This window comes from Macrosteles quadrilineatus, unplaced genomic scaffold (genome assembly GCF_028750875.1).
Source record: "Macrosteles quadrilineatus isolate MER2022 unplaced genomic scaffold, UCM_ALF_1.0 Scaffold_9__3_contigs__length_116548681, whole genome shotgun sequence".
NCBI lineage: Eukaryota > Metazoa > Arthropoda > Insecta > Hemiptera > Cicadellidae > Macrosteles > Macrosteles quadrilineatus.
Genome location: NW_026542602.1, coordinates 111479880 through 111501635, shown reverse-complemented (window position 1 = coordinate 111501635; position 21756 = coordinate 111479880). Strand labels below are relative to the sequence as shown.

Genomic DNA, 21756 nt, shown 5'->3' with positions numbered 1-21756 from the left:
GATAAGTCATCAACACCAACAGAAACAAGAAGAGGGAGAAAGTTAAAAATCCCTAGGAAAATGGACTTGTGAACTTATAAAAGAAACATGTAAATAGTTTTGTTTGAAATTTTGATGACGTAAAGCAAAATTCCAAGGTGGGGAGGATGTTGGAAATTAAGTTGTTTTTTATATAATACAAATTTCAATATTAATCAACATCAAATATAATAATTTATTAGTCTTTGTTTTTATGAACAAATGGTTTATTTTAATTTATTTTAAACAATTGAGAAGAGTTGTGTTAAGAATTTAAGAAAGTGATGAAGAACAGAACAATACAGAGAAAATGTTTTAAATATTGTTATTTATCAGAATAAAATCAGTTCTTTATTAGATAATATTTTGTAAACGTTCTTTATTTCACACGAGTTCTAACAGTACCCGAACCAAGTAAACTTAAATTCTTTAAAAAGTTGCAATGATAAAATTGCATTGTGGATGAGAGGTGTTTAAGAAATTATCATATGGGCTAGGTTAGGCCTGATAGTTTTTTTAGTAAAGTAACATTATCCAGACTGGGGGCGGAAAGACTATAGGGCCCAGGTGCACTAAATTGCTGAATCTTTCTAAAGGTAGGCTACAACTGAGACCTAAAAAATTCTAAATTATTTCAAGATAAACTGAGGTCTGGGCTAAGCTCAAAATACCTACTTTGTATGGTCGCCATTTAATAAGAAAGTATTAAATATTAAAGTAAGCTTACCGGTAGGCCTACTTGGAAAAGGGAAAATCATTTTCATGTAGGCCTAAGTTAGCTTAAGCTTAACATTATGTTTTAAGAAAACGAGGCCTAAGTTAGGCCTATTTTAAAGTAAACTTAGTGGGATTTAATTAATAAGGGATAGGCCCTAACTTAAGTTAAACTTACTAAGGTCTAAATGAAACAATGGATTTCCATATAGCCTACCTGAGGAATAGTATACTGTAATATGTTACTAGTCCTGAAAATAAGTGTTTACCGGACGAGTGTGGTTGTTCCCGTGCAAGACGAAGTCGAGTACGGGATTACCATTAATAGCTGTTTGCTGCCAGCATAATCAAATGGGGTTTCATTGTATACTACTGTACTGCAATGAGTTTTACCGGACACCAATCAGCTCATTATACTGTATTTAGGTGACAGTGAGTGGTTTAGTGATTTTTAGTCCTTTAGTTGGTGGAAATATATAAGGATTTGTAGGGATTTAGTAGTATGGCGTAAACTATCGTACGCAACTCGTCCAAAATGTGTGTACCGGACTCGTATGGTAATCCCGTACTCGAATTCGTCTCGCACGGGAACGACCACTTTCGTCCGGTAAACACTTATTTTCAGGACTAGTAACGTAATATACTATTGAGCTACTTATGCTATTATGCAACTTGTCAACTAGGTACGCTTGATAAGTTAAATATTGTTCATTTATAAATAAGTTACTTACAAATTTCTTGCTGCTGAATAACCTGATATTTCATTTCTGACAGCTCTTCCACCATACCTAGCTTGGATTCTAGTGGCAACTTGAGATACAGCACCTGAAAATTTCAAGAAATGGTTTGAAGATCGCTAACTAGGTTACATGTTCACACATAAAATAATAACTTAGTCATAAATTGGACTATACTTACGAAACATTACTAGGCGGTGTTGGTAAATGATAAGTATTATCACCGGTCAGTATTTGAAGTTCGCGGACAGGACATGGGATTGCACGAAAAGTAAGTGGTAAGCGAATGGAATTTTATAGGTTAGAATTATCTCAGTATTCTCATTATTCGTTTGAGCTTTGAGCTGTGCCTGTGCCGCTGTGCGTGCGAGCGTGCGGTCTGCTGCTGATGAAATTTGATTCAGTCTCAGTCTCAGTCCGATTCAGTTCTCTTTTCAGGTCACTTCAGTCCTTCAGTCTTCAGTCACAGATAATGTAACCCCTACTAGGGGTTTAGGGGGTTATAATATAACCCCTAGTAGGGGTTATATTATCTGTGCTTCAGTGTACAGTGATTCAGAAAAGTTTTCCAACCATGTAATATCCAACAATGAAATAGTTATTTGTGTAACTAGTGGTGAAAGTGGCACTTTGCTGCACACGAGAGCAATGTTTACGCACGAGCCGCAGGCGAGTGTGGAATGATCTCGAGTGCAGCAAAGGCCTTTTTCACTCGTGTTACACATTATATTTTTCCTACAGTCACTATAAAGCATATAAATAATTAGTCTTTCAAACACTATACAACACGTTTTTAGGTTCTGCTGGCAACACAACTGGTGCCCTAAAGAAAGTAGTACCCGCGGTCCGTATCACTCCGCTATTTTTCCTCGGCAAGAAATTATCTCCGCGTTTTGAGAATATAGTTCCGTATGTTTTTGTAATTTGAAGTGGTTTCCGCGCCTAAAAAAAGTGCTTTAAAGGTATTTTCTTGTTTATTAAGATCGTAGGAATGTTTTAAAAACGTTTAAAAGAAAAGTCCAGTAAGTTCAGAAATACCGAAACTATAAACACGAAATGACAGGTTAAATCGTAGTTATAATAGTCAATCAGCTGCTCATAGTATTATTATCTTTAAGTGTTGCCAACCTATTTCCAAGCGTACACGGATTACGTGCATAATAGAACCACGCTGTTTTGTATTGTTTCGTTGGAATCCTGATGTGCGGCAAAGTATAAACCGTACGGAAAAGTATAAACCGTACGGCAAAGTATAAACCGTACGGCAAAGTATAAATATGCAGCAATTAGCAGCTTTCTGTACTATAAACAGTACAAGGAAGCCAACTTTGCCGGGTGACTGTAGGAAAAACAAATTATTAGGTTAGGGCCACACTTGGCGTCCTTGGCGACTTTGTCGCAGCGACTAGTCGCTGCGTCAATGAATAAAAGTGCGTAGCATTCAATTAAATGGAGGCGGCCACACTATAAGCGACTCGCGGCCAGCGACCACCCGCGACTGAAAAACAAACGCGACCGGGAGCGTTTTTCGGTCTCGGCGACAAATACGCTCCCCATGTTATCTTATGGCACCGGCCATACTAGGCGACAAGTCGCTCGCTCACACACCCTTTGCTGCTCTATTTTCATATCTATATTGTACAGTTATGGACTGGATTTGTTAAATTGTAAATATGCTTTTAAAATACCAATATTGTCATCGACAAAATAAGTATTGACATGTTAACATGTGTGCTGTAGAATATATGAGATTTAACTCTTCTGGTATAACAGGAATCCAAAACATCGTGTATTTTTCAAATGTTGTGCGTCATCTTCAATGTCAATAGCTCGCCAAAGTTCATCCAAAATATTACTAAAAATTTACAAAATTAAAATACGCCATCCATTAATGATAGTTTTAGGGAATTATTCACTCCATACCTGTGTTTTTTCGAGTTTTCGCTTTAGGGAATAAGCTATTACCTTAGGTTGCATGGTAAGACATAAACCCGGGACCGATTTGATTTTTCATTTTGAGGTCCCCAGATGCAAAAACGCCCACCGTTCAAATTCATATACGTATATATAAGTACATATGTATGTATTTACATATACAGTGTATAAATTTAGGTCTATGTGCCAATTAGCGCGATAACTTGAGCAAAAATGATGAGATTTTAGTGGAATTGGGTACAAATGTTAAAACCCAACGTTAATTCAAACGCGTGCTCGCATTTCAAAATGATCGGACCATGGGAATGGGAGGTTTAAGGGGCTTTAATGGGGTATCAAATTGTTTTTTTCTATTTTTGACCCTTAAACATAAATTTCACAATTTCCTTCCAAACTGTTTTGTTGAGCTAAAAAAAATGATTTTGTTAATTGAAGCGTTGTTATAAACCTAATGATTACGGAGATAATTTAAACAATTGTAAATTTAAAATGCCCATTTTGATTAAAAATAAACTGTTTTAGTTTGCTTGTTTATGGATATATTTTCATAAATTATAACAATATTTTAATAAATATTTTTAATTTCATACTAAGCCATCAAAATTTAAATTAACAAGCACGCCTCATTAGGTTACCTTATTTGTCACAGTAAACCTAAGCATTAATTTAAATTCATCTTATTTAAATAGGAAATAAATCCAACAAGTTTAAAGTGAATATTTTAGGGGAAATCTAGCCAAACAAATGTAAATTCGCTTAGTCTGCAGGTTTGTTGCGGCGGGGGTATTTAGATATATAATAAATAGCAATAGCAAGTATTAAACTGTGATTTGACGACTAGACGTCCACATTGGTTTTCAAAACATAGTTTTAACACATTAATTTAGTAAAAATGGTATTTCTTTTGTTGCAGGCAAATGGTTAAAAACTATTACGTGTGACCTAGTACGAAATATAAAGAGGCGCCGGTTCACGTATGAAAATACTATAACGATATGATTTAATTTGTAGAAGATTCACTTAAATCTTATGGTACTGCAATTAATAGTAAAAACATCGATTTATTCTAAGGTGGTCAAAAAACATACAAAAAAGGTCATAGATCCTAATTTATTTCCATAATCAATGACACGATTTTGAAAATACAATATAACATCTCGAAACTCTATTTTTACTGGTATGGTAAAAAATTAAACTGGAAGGTCGAAATTGTCGCCTATTGTGGCCACCCCCAGCGACTTTGTCGACGCGACAAAGTCGCGGGGGAAAAAGTCGCCGTGACAAAGTCGCCAAGTGTGGCCCTAGCCTTAGTCACGTAATTGGATATACTATAAAAATACAGTCAATGGTGAGTTAAAAAAATGTTCATTCGACTGGAATGGAACATATTAGTTGAAGAATATTTAAATATAAACATGTATAATAAGTCAGGATAAGGAAATCTCTAAGTTAATTGGAGATACATTTTTCATTTCGACCATCCTGCAATCCAAATAATAATTTAGACGCTTCTTCAGCTTCAGGTGTAAACCAATGGTGGAAGGGTGTGAACCGTTAATGAAGCTGATTGATACTAAAATACTTTATACCGGACTCGATGTCTCTTTATTTTTGACCGACATTATCGGATAGATTGCGTAAAAGTATAATATATACATTAGAACTAGAAGTAATATTTCCAAAAGCACAGCTACAAGAATGTAGTTTGGGTGGTTTAGGCATAGATTGAATTCTAGTTTGTATGCCATAAGGACATTCAGGGTGGAAAAAGTGGCTCGTGCCTTCAGGCCTTCAAGCTCGGACAACGACTACAATGAATTTTAACTACGTAGTGCCTTTAGACACAGAAAACATACTACTTTTTCATACTACTTTAGAAGATAATAATAATATCTAAGTTCTTACCGTCAACGCAATCAGGAGTAATATTCCACTACGGCCGTTTCGGAGATGACTCCATCGTCAGGTGCGTAGTGGTACACTAAACTATAGTCTTGTCACATTTAACACGAGTTCTCTTCATTTGCATTGCGTCATGGGGTGAACAAAAATACTAAGCAAAAATACTAACAAAAATACTCTTCTACTTTAGAAGAGTATTTTAGAATGGCTTTTGTAATAGACTACCCAAGTAGCACACATCGTTGGCCCAACGTTGGGAAATGGTCGGCACGGTTGGGAAATGGTTGGCAGAAATTTTAACGATTTAACTACAGAGCCACTGGGGCGGAGCCCGAAAGGATTTGTGAGATAAGAATATGCCTATATGTTAATCGGGAATGTGAGCTATCATCATGCCAAATTTCAGCCCAATCAATCCAGTAGTTAATGTGTGATTGAACTTCAAACAAACAAACAAACAAACAAATAAACAAACAAACACACAAACTTTCACATTTATAATATTAGTAAGATAAACTTGACCATTTAGCATAAATCCACATAGTTTAGTAATTACTTAATCAATGCATAAACGTAGTAGACAGTGTACACATTGGATTCTAACTTGCTGTAAAACCTAGACAGCTGATTTTACAAAATACCTAAACAATAAAAAATCATTACTTTCATTGGCATTTTTATTTGCAGTTACTTTACAAACGATTACTGTTAGAAGTTTTAGACGGTTTGAGACAGTAACTTGGAGTTTTTAAACAGTTTTTTTTTCGCTTATCTTCTTTAGCGTTACAACATTGACTAGTTGGATTCATAAAATGGTCAAAGAAACAGGATATTATGACATCCTTGGCGTCAAACCCGACTGTACTTTAGATGAGTTGAAGAAAGCATACAGAAAACTAGCTCTCAAATACCATCCGGACAAAAACCCAAGTGAAGGTGAGCGGTTCAAGCAAATTTCGCAGGCTTATGAAGTATTGTCAACCCCAGAGAAGAGAGCCATCTACGACAGGGGTGGCGAAGAAGCATTGAAGGGAGGAAGTGGAGGTGGAGGATTTTCCTCAAACCCAATGGATATATTTAACATCTTCTTTGGAGATGGCAGAAGAGGGCCGGGTGAACGGAAATGTCAAGACGTTGTACATCAGCTCTCAATATCCTTAGAGGATCTGTACAAGGGTTCCACGAGGAAACTGGCAATCGAGAAGAATGTTGTTTGTGAAGAGTGTGAAGGTCGTGGAGGAAAGAAAGGTGCCATTGAGAAATGCGGGACCTGCGGGGGCTCCGGAATGGAAATCCAGGTACGCCAGCTGGGACCTGGCATGATGCAGCAAATACAGCGAATGTGCAGCGACTGTAAGGGCCAAGGAGAGAAGATCCCCATCAGAGACCGCTGCAAGACGTGCAACGGGAAGAAGACAGTTAGAGATCGAAAAGTCCTCGAAGTCCACATCCTTTCTGGAATGGTTGACGGTCAAAAAATCACGTTCACAGAAGAAGGAGACCAAGAACCTGGGTATAAACCTGGTGATATTGTTATAGTACTGGATGAAAAGAGTCACCCCAGGTTTAAAAGAAAGGGAAGTGACTTGATCTTTCGAATGGAAATTGAGTTGGTAGAATCCTTATGTGGGTTCCAAAAGGTGATCCGAACTCTAGACGACAGGAATCTTCTGATCACTGTCATTCCAGGGGAAGTAGTAAAACATGGGGATATCAAGTGCATTATAGGGGAGGGGATGCCTCAATATCGTAATTCGTCCGAGAAAGGCAAACTTATTGTTCAGTTTAGTGTAAATTTTCCATCTGTGCTTCCACCTACTGTGATGGCGCAACTGGAGCAGTGTTTACCACCAAGGCCTCAGCAAGACGTCCCTGAAAATGCTGAAGAGTGTCTTCTGAGTGATATGGTCATGGCCTCCGAATCTAGAAGACGAGCACCCAGAGGACAAGAAAGTGAGTCAGAAATGCCTCAGGTCCAGTGTGCAGCTAGTTGATTGATTGGCTGAACCAGTTGTTATGATTTACTTGGAGTTTCTTGTTGTTACCGTTTTATCATTTTTAGTTCCTTAATAAAATGAGTTTAGTAATAATCTTCCAATAATATCTACTGGATCTTCTTTTTTAACATAACTCTACTTCTGGATAAAATTGCCCAACCAAGGGACATGAAATTTATGCAGGTTACGAGAAATCATATATCAAAAACAATTTCCAATCGTTTGAATAAAAACCCTACCAAATAATTTTAATCATACAAATAAATAGAAAAAAAAACATAACAAGAAGAAGGATCAGTAACAAATACAAATCAGCTGTCTAGGTTTTACAGCAAGTTAGAATCCAATGTGTACACTGTCTACTACGTTTATGCATTGGTTATAAGTAATTACCAAACTATGTGGATTTATGCTAAATGGTCAAGTTTATTTATAGTTAAGGATATTTAACATGCAAATAAAGATTAAAGAGATAATTGGTTTTTAATAATAAAAAATTTCTAGTTTTTTAATATATTGTACTTAGATTTTGCAACACCTTATATACTATAAAATCTTACAAATGCTCCTAGTTAATCATTAGAGTATGCACTGATTTATTCATTAATCAATTATGCTTTGCATTAGTAGGTTACCGTTAGATATTGGAAATACCGTACCATGAATTAAGTCAATCCCGCACGGATTAGATACGAAAAACTACCGAATAATGGCAAAGTTATTGAATTACCACTAGATATTCCAAGACAGTAAGCTATTAGTCACCTATGCGCTACGTATGCGTTGTTATCAATAAATTAAACAAGGAAAGTTTAAAAAGTTTGATTGTGAGGCAGCGTTGTTATCACATTAACGATACTTCTTTTATCATTTACAGGTTTAGGCTACTGCAACAGCCTAGGGATTAATGCTAATTTTTAATCGTTCTTATCCGGTTCTTAATCGCTTCTTATATTCCACATTTTTAATAAGGTTGAGTAGACCGGTGCCCCATGTTCAGAGGGATGGCGAAAGTTATTAAGTTGAATTTAGTTTTACAGTAGACCTATACTTAAAAAAAAATTGTATAACAGAAAACTAAATTCTCGTGATATTGTTACTTAGTGATTTTACGAACAACAAATCTTAATTCTGTACAATAAATGTTTTAGAGCAATTAATATTATTTAGTTGTACACAAAATTTCATCATCATTTTTGGTGGCGATAAGAACGAGCGGCCCCTCCACAAGTTTGTTCACTGGACTCAGGCCACAGAAAACGTACTACTATAACCTTATAACGGTTATAGTAGTACGTTTTCTGTGATCAGGCCCAACAAGCGTCTACCTATACGCTATACGCTTTAGGCACAGACAATATATTACTTTACCTAACCCGCCATGTTAAACTTCGCTATCCCAAGCGTGATGTATACAACTTCCTTACTTCTCGAGTGATGTAAAGTATCAAAAACTCACTCGGTGATGTAAAGAAACCCATTTAAATAACATTGAGTGCTTAACTTAAAAAATATAACTCTATGGAGCCAACGACGTTCAACGCTAAAAATCAGCTGTGCGCTTGAATGTTATTGTTTATGTTATGCTTTAAAGTATTTTCCTACCTGCTGAATTTTTATTTCAGGTTTAGTGTTGCCTACAGTATTATTTTGAGGCTTCTGATTGGCTGAGGGAACATCATTACCGCAACGATACGGATCGACGACAACGGCCTCGGTGGTGTAGTGGATAGAGTGCTGGGCTGATAATCCGAAGAATCTGGTTTCGAATCCCACCCGTAGCACTTTTTTTTGTATTGGACTTTTTCATTATCAACACGTTTGGTTGGTTTGGTTAGGTTATAATGGTTTAATTTTTTAATTAAAATTTATTATAAAATAGGATTTGAGGCATTTATAATTTTATTTTATGAACACAACTATTTTTTCGATTAATAAACCTTCATTAGATTTTTTCATTGTCAGCACGTTTGGTTGGTTTGGTTAGGTTATGACGATTTAATTTCACAATAAAAAAATATAAAATCGAATTTGAGGCATTTATAATTTTATTCTATGAACAAAACTAATTTTTCAATTAGTAAACCTTCATTATAGTCAATCAGAAGCCTCTAAATGACACTGTTGGCAAAATTAATCCTGAAAAACAAATTGTGCTTCCTACCTAACCTTAACCTAGCTTTTGTTAGTAAAAGAAAGTTACTGATAGAAGATGAGTGAAATGGATAATGAAAAATATTGTACGTTAAACCCATGTATATTGTCGGGTCAGGTAAAATCTTGTACGTTATACGTTACGCACGAGCGTGTTTACATCACTTAGGTGAATTATGCAACTCGCTTCCGCACGTTGCACAACATTCACCTGCGTGAAGTAAAAACGCTCTTACTACACTTGTAATGTAAATAGCTATTACTGTTAATAATACTAATATTCATGTTAAACTTCCCTATCCCAATATACAACTTCCTTACTTCTCGAGTGATGTTATATATTTCTGAATTCATGCAACCTTATATTATACAGAGGAGAGGGCGGACATACAGTACCTAAAGTGAAAACAGCGTATAGGACGGTCGTTAAAAGGTTAAATGTTTTCGGGGAGAGAAAATAAGGAGGAAGGTAACAATTCGCAAAAAAAATCTTTTGTCCTTAAGATGTCTATTTAAGAATGAATAAATGTATTACCGCCTGCAGTCACTGTGGTCCTAGTCCTATATGTAGCCTACTACGGTAGCGTTCGCTGGGTCTTATGTCTTGGTATATTATGTAGTTTGAATATATGTAGGCCTACCATTTTCTGTATATTGATAATTATGGTATTTTTATTGACTGTGTTCACATCCCTACCTATGTTATATCATTAACTTAAAACTTGAAAAATGTGATTTGGAGTTGGAGGTTCAGTGTTGTGCTCTCTTAAGAGCTATTTGGCAAATCGCTGAAAACTCAGTCTCTTCAAGAGTCCAAAGTACAGTATCCCAAATAGCATACCCCATAAGGATCCTTGTTATGTACATTCCCCAAAGGTTCGGCGTGATGATTAATAGCATTTTAATAGTATTTTTGGCTAAACACCTGCATTGTTGCTCTTGCGTTTTTTTCAAATACACCACCTTAATTGGAAGGTGTTCAGACACCACCTAATATATTCAGTTTTAATGACTAATAAAAATTGCTTCAGTAAAAAATCACGAAGAGAATTATACATAAGCTTACTTTTTTATCACTTATTAAGATTTTACATAAATTTGTTACTTTATTATGGGTTTGTGACGTTGTTTATTGAAAATTTTGTAATTTATCTGAATCTGAACTGCAAATAAATGTTTTATTTTTACTTATTTTTGTATGCATGCTAAGCCTACTATTATTAGGCATAAAAGAATAGGATATTATGTTAAAATGTTGGCTGTGTATTTTGTGATGAGTAACTCATGTTACTGCTGCTGCTGTTATTTCAAATTTTTTACTTCAATATGTTTAAAAAATAGTTTTGAAAATATTTTTCAGGCAATCTATGCCACACTAACTACATTTACTTACTGAACATTATCCCAAATCATAGATCGTGATAAATTTGAGCTCTATTAAAATAAATTATCAATTGATAAGAGTGTGAAATCCATTTAGATAACAAGTGACACGAAAACTGTGAGTTAGTATAAGGTTCATAGCATAATAGTGATTTTGCTAAATAAAAAAATATTAGCTCTTTTATAAAACACATTCAGTTGATAATACAAAATAATAATTTGTAATGAACATCAAAATCATTTTAAAATTTAAAAAAATACAAATGTAGGTATTCTATGTCAAATACTGTACTTATTATACTGTAGAATTATTCTACCCACAAAAACAGTATTAAGGAAACTAGCTGTTACCCACAGGCTTCGTATTAATAAAACTATTGATTGGTTAAGTTAAGCTGAAATAAACAAAACAGAATACAGCATTACAAACAAATAATTTACACCAAATTTTAATCATTAAGGCTATGATAGATGTGCTATACTACAGCATACCGTAAATTAAAAGAACCAAATTTTCTTAAACCAAGTCCTCTCCCATTGCAAACGCAAAGCCAAGTATAACTGCATTAAGCATTTTGTATATTTATACGCCAACCCCGTACGAAGGACGGGTACTCTGCTAGTAAGGTAATAAATCTAAAGAATAACATACAAATGAGAACAGCTGAGGTATTTCTAACATTAAGTATATGGAAAGTTCCCTTTGGAAAGCAATTATGACCTTAAAGGGAAATTTATGAAAATGGATACCGGTATACTCCGTTCAAACAGCCGTGGCACCTGAGGGATTAGGATGCCCCAAGGGTTTCCATGGGGTCTCCTAATCCGTCAGGTGCCACGGCTGTTTGAACGGAGTAGTTTTGCTCAAGGTTTCTCGTCATGACGAACATTTTAAGTATATGGTTTATCTATGGGGCTGTAACTTGTAGTTTTCTCAAAAGTTCATGGGTACTTTTGATATTATATATAGATGATCATATCAACTTTGCTAAATGATTAACCAAGTGATTGTATTAGGTAAATGTTTTTCCAAAGTAAATACAAAAGCTTACCTTCTTCTACACGTTGGTGTGATTGAGATATCCCAAACCCGTCATTGGAAGCTGATACCTCGTACTTTTGAGCCTGGTAAGCTGGTCATAAACAATTTAGGAACACATAATTAAGAGAAACAGTTAAAAGAAAAAACAAATAAATAAAAATCACATTTCTATTGAACTCTAATTGATATTCAGTTTAAATTATTTTTTATTTCACATTTTCAGAACTTTTCTTAGTGTTTGCCAATTTTTAAAGCTAAAAGTTAAGTTAAACCATAGACCAACATAAGTAGGTAGACTTTTTTTATTCCATTGTAAATTTTGAAGCTCGTTTTGGTCTAGTTCATGTCCGGTTACAGCCGCTAGTGTTGACACAATTTTATTTATATTATCTTAGGTTTAATTTCATGATTTGTGCTATAGGCTACTGTTTAGTCATATAACTAGAGGACGAGTTATTGCTTATGATTAGATTGTTTTATTTGGCTAAAAGAGTTTTAAAATTACTGAAAAGGAACAGATTGTAAACAAAACACAACCTCTACAGTGGACAACAGAACTAACAATAAAATTGGCTTCAGCTGTTCCATAAGGATGAGAAATCTATTTAAGGAGTATGTTTGATCTATGTTTAAACACAAGAAAACACAAATTATAGGCTACAAGAAAATCTATAGATATTAAATATTAATATAAACATTAATAAATTAAACATAACATTATTAAATATTAATATTAATATTAATATAAATATTAAAACGAAACAGGGTTTTTTATTTCACGATTCTGAATCAACCACTTGACCGATTTTCATGGTTTTTGTATTGAAAGAAAGATAATTTTGAGAACTAGGGAATGTCAAAGCCATAATTTTAATTTAGGGTTTCAGTTTTTTAGAAATTAAGTTTCAATTTTTAAAAATTCTAGCAGCCGACGCTAGCAATTCAAAGTATTTTCAGTGCTGGTTAAACTAACAGCTGGTTATAAACTGTCATTGAAATGTTTATATAACAAGTTGTTTGTATACAAAAATATTGTTCTTCGGTGTTGGCCTGCATAATATTTCACTTTAACATTTAGTTTTTTTTTCTACCGTGAAGGATCTGCTTTATCAGGAAATGTGTTATTTTGATCTATACATCTCAAACAGTTTAATCAAGTTTTGTCGTAAATGCAAACTGTGTAAGTAAGTTATTTAGTTTATGCCATAGAAATTTCATCTCATATTTGGGAAATCTTTTTTTTCAGAAATTTATTGCTTAATCGTTTAAGATATAAGTGGTTTACGTGTTGATACTTCTTTTCCTGTATGTCCGAATGTATGTGAGTCATACTATAATTTTGGTTAGTAATGAAAGCGTCAATTGGTGTAGTAGGTCTCTATAAAACTGTCCAATGAGCTGCAAGGTGCAGTAGAAATCAAAGTCGACTCATACCATACCATACTCTCCCCGTAGTATTGAAAAGTGCAGAAAAAATATACAGACCAGTTCAAGATAACGGAGGTCGAGATAAAAACAAACAGAGAGCTAAGAGAAATGTGTAAACACCCAGATATAGGGGTGCTTTCCAGAAGTAAAAGGCTTGGATGGGCAGGCTATGCGTGGTGGATAGGAGATAAATCAACTTTTAAAAGTATATTCCATAGTACCACAAGATAAAAGACCACTTAGAAGACCATGAATTAAGTGGAAAGACTAAGTTATGAAATACATCCTCAGACCGGGATCTAAATTAGAAGAGACAGGGGATGGAAGAGAATGGGTGGCCAGAATCCTCATAAGGTGTCAGTCTGTGGTCACGGAGGTAAAGGTGCGGTAAGTACATATATAAGTGGTATATGCAATGGTAGCAACTCTACTCAATACCAGTGTGTGTGAAACGGTCTCCAATCTCACTTTAATTCTTTTCAAATCGACGCAACTGCTATTTTATGGTAAAATTATCGAATTTAAAATGCATATCACTATATTTTAGGTCTATAATCGGACGGAAGAAATAGGTAGTCACGTGACATTTGTTAATAAGGTCAACAACTAAAAAATAACAATTAATTGTTAATTAGGTTGTTAAAAACAACTGGCATTAAAACTGCCAGAATTTGTCATTGTGCGTGTAAACTAGATGTTCTGAACTATTCCGTTTTAATTGACTAATGACTACTCGATTCCCGTACGTAGGACGGGCCAACAGCTCGTATATATTAAAAATAAATTTAACAAATTTTCTTAACACTTACCATAATTAGGTTTACTGGACGTAGCAAACTGTGAAGCTTTGCTGTAAAAAATAGTTCAAACAATGATGTTAAACACTTTTAAACAATCTGTGTTATAACCAGTAAAAAATACAATTTGGGGATTCAAACATTTGTTTATACTTTTATGCGAAAAGTTAATAGTTATACATAGTTAATATCAGCATTGACTTTTGTAGTAGTTACGTTGAACCATTGTGTTGATAAAAAAAATATATATAATTATTTAAGTTTTTATGTATTGATATATATTATGATTCATTTTAACAATGTTGTTTTTATTGTATTGGATTCAAGATTTTCTGAAGAAGGTATACATATAACTCTGAGAGAAGCATATACAGGGTGATTGATATAAGTGTGCCAGCTGTTTTATTCGGAAACTATAAGAGATATTAAAAAAAGTTAAGTGGTAAGTGCCAGGGATTTTTTATTTAAAAATTGTAGTTAAGTCTAAATAGTTATTTGTGTAACTAGCAGGCAAAGTGGCACTTTGCTGCACACGGGAGCAATCACCCTGTATATGAAAATATTCCTTCAAGAAATCAGTAGGCTCAATTCATAACTTTTGACATGTCAATAATGTTATGGTTTATCTAAACTAAGTTAATGCAGAATCACAATAGATCTATGCTTTAATATTTATTTATGTATGACAACCTCATCTTCAGAAATAAGTGTAATATTTCACTGTGAGTAAAAAGGTTGTTCATAAAAAACATAGTCTTTTATGATAGATAAACTATTAGTTCATCTATGGTTTTGCACCCAAATACATTTTTTTATGGAAAAGGTGAAAAAGTTTAAATTGGGCTGTGTGACTAAGAACACAGTTCACTAAACTATTATTTTAATGGTCCTTTAATAATATGTCAATTATTTATTAATCAGTTAGCAAAATAAATTCCCTGCTGTATATTAATTACTCATATGCTTAGTTCATTCATTGGTTGATAAATTATTAAAACTAGTAGGTGCTGCATGAATTTTAAGATGCAAAAATATAGTAGTCTGTTGTACATTTATTATTTTGTTTGTTTATCAGGCAATTTTCCAACAGTTGAAGTTTTCTGTTTCTCATCGAACACATCAATTTTCCCTTCCAACTTCTTATGACCCTCTTCCATTAGAGAATACAGTTCGTCAGTCCATCCCAGCTTATCTGCCATAAGTTTAGTTGCCTCATCACACTCACTAATCCACAGAACATCTTTGGAGTTCTTAACCGGATCAAAATCTACTTTCCTCGTACGTTGGGCATTTCCAAAATATTGCATGTAGACATACTCTTTGTCTATGTTTTCCCGGTTGATCACCAGCCGGGGGCAGTTTTCGAAGTAGTTGTAGAAATGAGCGAAAGGTAGAACATTCAGAGGAGTTCCCATGATGATAAGGAGGTCAGCTACACGGTAATCAGCCTCAATTTTGGCGAAGAAGTGTGATGGCAGCAGTTCTCCCAAGAAGACAACGTCTGGCAGCACGTACCACATGCACTGTTTACACCTGGGGATTGTGTTAGCGAGGATGAGCTCCCTCCACCAGCTGTAGTAGTACCTCACTCGACACAGCATACAGTGTTGTATTCTAAAGGATCCGTTAGCCTCTACCAATTTCTCCTGAGAGACTCCAGCCATCATGTCTAAGCTGTCAACGTTCTGTGTGTAATGCCGCAGCAACATTCCCTTGGTCTCCAGGAGTTTAATAAAATAATGAGACAAAGTCGGTTTGTACTGCTCAGGGAGAAGGTCTTTAAACAGGTCTATAAATCTATGAGGAACCAGTTCGTAGTTTTCTTTATGAAACAAATCTTCTGGTCTGTACACATTTCTGTTGAAAAGCCTGTGATAAAGATGAGACTGTGGAGATCGGTAGTTGGGTATCCCGGCACTGGCGGAGAAAGCAGTTCCGACCACCGTCACTATCTTTTTAAAACGTCCCTCCTTGATCATAGCAATGATGTCATCAAAGCTTAAATGGGTTTCTTCTCCAACACTGGTGAAAGCACACAACCAGTCAAGGAAGTAAACCCTTGTTCTTGAGATATTTAACTACGTAACTTAAATGTGCTTGTGATTATGTTATTTATAGTATTTATTTAGTCAATATTATTTATTTACAAAAAAAAAAAAAATGCAATCAAGTGAGTCAAGTGTCTCTTGAGAATAGCTAACTGAATGGAAACAGAAAACTATTTTGCTCTGGGGTTGTTGATATTTTATAGCCTATCTTATTAACCATACACAAGTATTCAAAAAACATCAAACAAAAATAGGTAGCCTACTTTTATCAGAATCTTAGATACACAATAAAAAGTCGCATAAATGCTATCTTTTCTCACAATTCTACTCTCTGGACTTAAAACAGTGTTATTTGATCTTTTATGTATCAATTATAAGCCCTTGGACTATTAAATTTTCTCAGACAAGCTAGAAGAACTCTACCCAAAAAAACTCTTCAATCTAAGTGGTAACAAGTCAGTCCAACATTCGAAAGGGGCTGCCTTTTTGCATCATCATTAAATCATTATATCATTATCAGATTTTTTGAGATTCATTCCACTTTCCCACAAATCAATCAGTTAGCACTACCATAAAAAATATTCAATAGTTCAAAAATGTTTTTAATTTACTACATCAATAGTTCAAATCAGGGCCGTCCCTAGGGTTGGTGGCGCCCGGAGCAAACGTTTTCTTGGCGCCCCCTCCCCCCCCCAGTAATAGTCACATTCACATATTATTTTAATACTATGTTAATAGAAATAGCCGCTGTCCGGTGCCCCCTAAGCCACGGCGCCCAGGGCAGCTTGCCCTGTTGCCCCCCCCCCCTTCGGACGGCCCTGGTTCAAATAGCTGGTGGTAACAACATTTTACTCACATTGGTTCTTTCCTTTCTTCACTCCAGCTGACACTGACAGATTCTGGAATCATATGCAAATGTGTTGTTACTGTCAATTTAGTTTTACACTTAAATCAAAATAATTCACCATTGAATGATTTTGAAACAATTAACATTTCCCGATTTTTGTAAGTTTGGATTTCAAGCCAGTAGATCGACTGTATATAGAGAGAGTGCTTATCTTTTCCAGATGAACTTTGAAAGTTGTATATGTAGTACTGTACCTTTTTTTCATTAAGCTGTTAAAAGTGTACATTTTTTAGGTGTATTCAACTAACATTTAAAACTTACTTAATTTATAAGCTTTAGTTTCTTTGGATAATAAGGTTGATAGTACCTTGAGCTGCCTTCACTGATGTGTCAGAATTGGTCTTAGCTTGTACCACTCTGGCGCTTTGTCTGCGATATTGTTCATTATCTTTCCATTCCTTCATATACTGCTTGTAGGATACTCTTGAAACTCCCTCTTGTTCATTATCTCGCTCTGTTACCCCTGATTCATCATTACCTGGAAAAGAGAAATCAGTACAACAACAAACACATTCAACACATAAATTAGGCCCACTTGTTCAATTTATCAAATACTTTGTGTACCTACATTTTAATATGAATGTGTATGCATGGTGAGTGTGTAATGGAGTGAGGTGACCTGTGTATAGCTTTGTAAGTAACCAATTTTGCTATGATCAGCTGTTGTTCATCCAGGACCATTTATTAAAAGCCCAATGATCAAGGACAGCTGGGTCCAGTTTGGAATCTATATATATAATACGCTAAGCCGATTTTTGTGAACAGAACTCCTCCCACATTTTTGGACCGATTTTAATTCTTAAGGCGTCAAAAAAATGGCCCTGATCTGTAGTTTTGCAAAGTGTTTTTCGTATTTTGATATCTTTATTAGTTTGGGCAGGATCTTCCATCAAAGTTGGGTTTTCTCCCATAAGGTTAACATGGGGGAATCTAAATATTTAATTGGAATCTTTGTCTCCACTAATTTGAGAGAACGGCTGGGCGTAGAAACTTGGTAGAGGTATCCAAAGAAAGGTCTTGGTCTGTAGATGAGTTATCAAAAGAAAAATGAAGTGAATTCGCTTAGTGCTCTGCCCCAGAAGCCTTTAAAGATCCCTCCACAGATTTGTTTACATTTTGGTCACGTGGATAATACTTTTTAATAAAACAGCTGTTCATTTTAAAATTGTATTTTTTATTGGTAGTTACTGAATTGTCCAAAAGAAGTATTTGCAATGTTGTTTTCTGATTTTAAATAATTTTATCACAGTAACTCTTACAGTTATTTCTTATTGAACTATCTTATATCTATTTTACGGGCTGGTGTCTGCCTTTTCACCAATTTTGCCTATATTTTATCATATTTTTCTAGACAGATCAGGTTATTATTATTATTTATGAGTATTATATTTAATTAGGTTCATGAGATTATTGTCATACATGTTTTCAATCATTGGATAAATCTTAGATTGTGTAGTACAATACAAAATAATACGATTATTGCAGAAGGGCATGATGCCCATTTGAGCCGTGTACATATTTTGTTAGATTAAAAGTAGTTTTAAACAGTTGCTTTTAAACAGTTTTAAGCAGCAACTGGATAAAACATTTTACAATATTTATGTAGAAATATGTGCATGATTTAGAAAGCCATTAAGCTGGAAAACTGCAATATACTGTAGACTTTAAAAAAAAGTTACTTCGATGTATTCATTCAGCTTAGTGAAAACGTGATATAGATATGTATGTACAAATAAGAACTTGAACTCTTAGAGAGCCTTTGAATGTTATTAGACTAACGAATAGGGTTCTGCATGTTTACTAGCCCTACTCAGTAACAAAAACCATTTAATTTATATCTTAAAAAATATATTATTAAAGTGCACTAAGCAGCTTAAAAAAAACAAAATGCTCAAACTCGCATTGTGACATTTATAATTCGGCTTATATTTCTCCAACAACTAATTCATCTGCAGAAGAATTTTTTTGTGCTCTTACCGTGTCTAATAGCATCCAAACACAGAAACCTTGCCTAAAATGGTACATATCTTAACATATAATTTGCAGTGACCTATATTAAGGACCGTGGCCCACTGGGTTGGTAACATTATTGAGAATAACACGACATTTTGGCTGTAAAAAATGGCCCAATGAGAAAATACTATATAAGCAGCTACTGTCATTACGGAAAGGGCATATTCCTTTTAAACTAGATCACATCATATTTTATAGGATACGGTGTTTAACCATGAATGTAAACGTCAATATTTACGTAACAGCCAATTTACAGTATGTCTTTTTCTCTTTGGATATGCCACATTGCTATTTCATTTGCATTATTTGTTGCCAATGAAGTCACACGACTGTATGAACGAGGGGCCCAAACCGTCGATTTCGACGGGTTTCACCTAGTTTTATTAAAAATCTCATGACTTTTTCTCTAAATCGAATCAGTGATGGTGATTGTCTGATTGATTGTTAAGCGAAGATAGAATCACCCCGCACCCAGCCATTGGCTCTACAGGTTGTATTATGCTTCATATGAAAACTGTATCTTTGAACTACATTTAAAAACAAGTTCCATAAGCATAATGACACTTGTAACACTGTCAAATTCGAACACACAAAAGGAAGAAGAATTTTTTTGTAATATCCTGGTTGCCGTCATTGAACTCGTAACAAACAGTCCTAGTAAGTATTCTAACCTTTTGTTTGAAATTATTTTACTTTGTTAACATGTTTTCAATTTGTGATATATGCTACCTAACTTAAAATTAGATTGGTAATAACTAAAACAGTAAAAATTAAATATTGTTATGTAACATAGGGTAGAGGAAAATTAACTCCAAGTTACCTACCTTTTGAAACTGTTGGACCCTCAGATGATGATTTGAAAGGTTCAGCAAAGGAAAATTCACTTCTTTGGGTAGCTGGCTTAAATGGCTCATCAATTTTTACATTTTCTGAAAATATTGTTTAATTACAATAGTTAACAAAAAATATTTTATTTTTATTTGTACACCAGTTATACTTTTAGTCAAGGGTACCACGGAAAATATTTTCATGGGGGCAAACCGATATCTTGTTCCAAGATCCGAAAAAACCCTTATGTGCAGAAAATGTTTAACTTGTATGAAATGCTTCAAAATGCATTTTTAGACAGTCTAAAAGCCAGGATTTTACAATACTTGTTTGTTTCTACAATCTTTGTGAACAATTTTAATTAATCAAGACGAATAATATGGATAAAGAGATGAAACCTTTTATTAATTTAATAATGAATAGCAAAAATATCTGTCCTCGGTTTGTGTATTGTTATGAACATTATATCACAAAAATATTGCTACACAAATTTCTTTAATTTTTAAAGATTTTAATTCGCTTGTTTAATTTCTCCCATTCTTTTCTTTATTATTTTCTTTCATAATCAGTGTAATTTTCACAATCAGCTCATAAACATGAGCATATCTAGAAAACATTTTTAAGGAGGTTTTTTCTTCTTTTTGATTAATTTTCAGTTCACACAATTGGTGTCTTTTTGTCTCCATCCCCTCACACCTTTGCACATATGTTAGTCCATTACCTCCTATCTCATTTTGATAGTAGTTGTTTCCAAAGGCATCACTTGGTTTAGAAACTTCTTGTTTCTGGAAGTCTAAGGGGTTGATCACTGGATCCACAACCGATTGCGAGGCACCGGCACTTTCTGGCATGCAGTAGTAGGTCACCGGAAGATTTTTATGACCTTAAAAAATATAAAATGATTTGAAACAAATCAGTAATCCAATAGGCATTTATCCTAGTGAAGTTATTTTACTAGAAAGTTAGTGAGTTTAATAATTTTGCAATTTTGTAGAATCAACATTAAACAGTTCAAACCCTCCGCTTTCTTTTAAATAAATAATCACTGCAATTAAATGTATTCATAAGGCTGATTATGCATGAACAATACTTTTTGGTACCGGTAGCTCTTATTATGTTTTTATCCTGTAAGAAAATGTTTCTTTTTTGGTGGTTGGTAGGTCCTACTTCTATTTTTGTTATTGATCAAATAAAAATAAGGTTTTGATTACCGATAATGTTTAAATAGGATATAAGAATGCCATTTTTTTAAGTATTGAAATCATGGTTGTAGGCATATTTTGCTTCTTTTTTACAAATAATTGACGAATATACCTGAACAAACAATATTTTTATTTTAACTAAGGTTATAATGATTAGTTTATCAAATTTTAAGATTCTTTTATAAAATTAGCATACCTGATATTGGAATATTCCCCATGATGATGAACCAGGGGCAAACACTTCAGAACAAATGGACGACCAATTGTTATCAAAATGCTAACTTATATCTATAATTACAATTTAATTGATCATCATCACAAGAGTTCAAAAATTATTGGAAATTCCAAAGATAAAATTTTTATTTAACATGGTCTCTTTTTTGTAAATTACAAGTTGTTTAAAGTTACTTAACACAAAATATTCATAAATCTGTGTTATCTTAATAAGATATCAAATTGAGTAAATCATGTGTAGAACTTAATCTTTAATAATGTATTAATATTTGTTGAAATATGTTTCCGTAAGGTTTCACAAAGTATAATTTTGGCAACAAAGTATAAATGTGAATGAAGTCAACTTAACAACAATTAAGCCATTTCAAAAATGGACTTAAATAAGGCAATTAGAAAGTAATCATACTAAAAATATTT

At 34.1% G+C, this 21756-nt stretch overlaps 2 protein-coding genes across 2 annotated transcripts in view; one reads left to right on the top strand and one right to left on the bottom strand.

Annotated features, from left to right (window-relative positions):
• The window catches only part of LOC129003928 (uncharacterized), a 73686-nt gene extending 52348 nt beyond the window's left edge, over nucleotides 1-21338 (bottom strand). The window contains exons 1-8 of the mRNA XM_054432274.1: nucleotides 21302-21338; nucleotides 20625-20786; nucleotides 19900-20004; nucleotides 17370-17540; nucleotides 17012-17054; nucleotides 14120-14160; nucleotides 11893-11973; nucleotides 1464-1557 (exon numbers count right to left, since the gene is read on the bottom strand). Of these exons, the coding sequence (XP_054288249.1) occupies nucleotides 1464-1557; nucleotides 11893-11973; nucleotides 14120-14160; nucleotides 17012-17054; nucleotides 17370-17540; nucleotides 19900-20004; nucleotides 20625-20786; nucleotides 21302-21323 (719 nt within the window). The 5' untranslated portion in view covers nucleotides 21324-21338. The remainder of the gene's footprint in view (nucleotides 1-1463; nucleotides 1558-11892; nucleotides 11974-14119; nucleotides 14161-17011; nucleotides 17055-17369; nucleotides 17541-19899; nucleotides 20005-20624; nucleotides 20787-21301) is intronic.
• On the top strand, nucleotides 6105-7300 carry LOC129002214 (dnaJ homolog subfamily A member 1-like). Its single transcript, XM_054429861.1, has one exon. It carries the CDS (start codon nucleotides 6119-6121, stop codon nucleotides 7298-7300), a length of 1182 nt encoding a protein of 393 aa, XP_054285836.1. The 5' UTR covers nucleotides 6105-6118.
• Nucleotides 21339-21756: the final 418 nt, after the last annotated feature.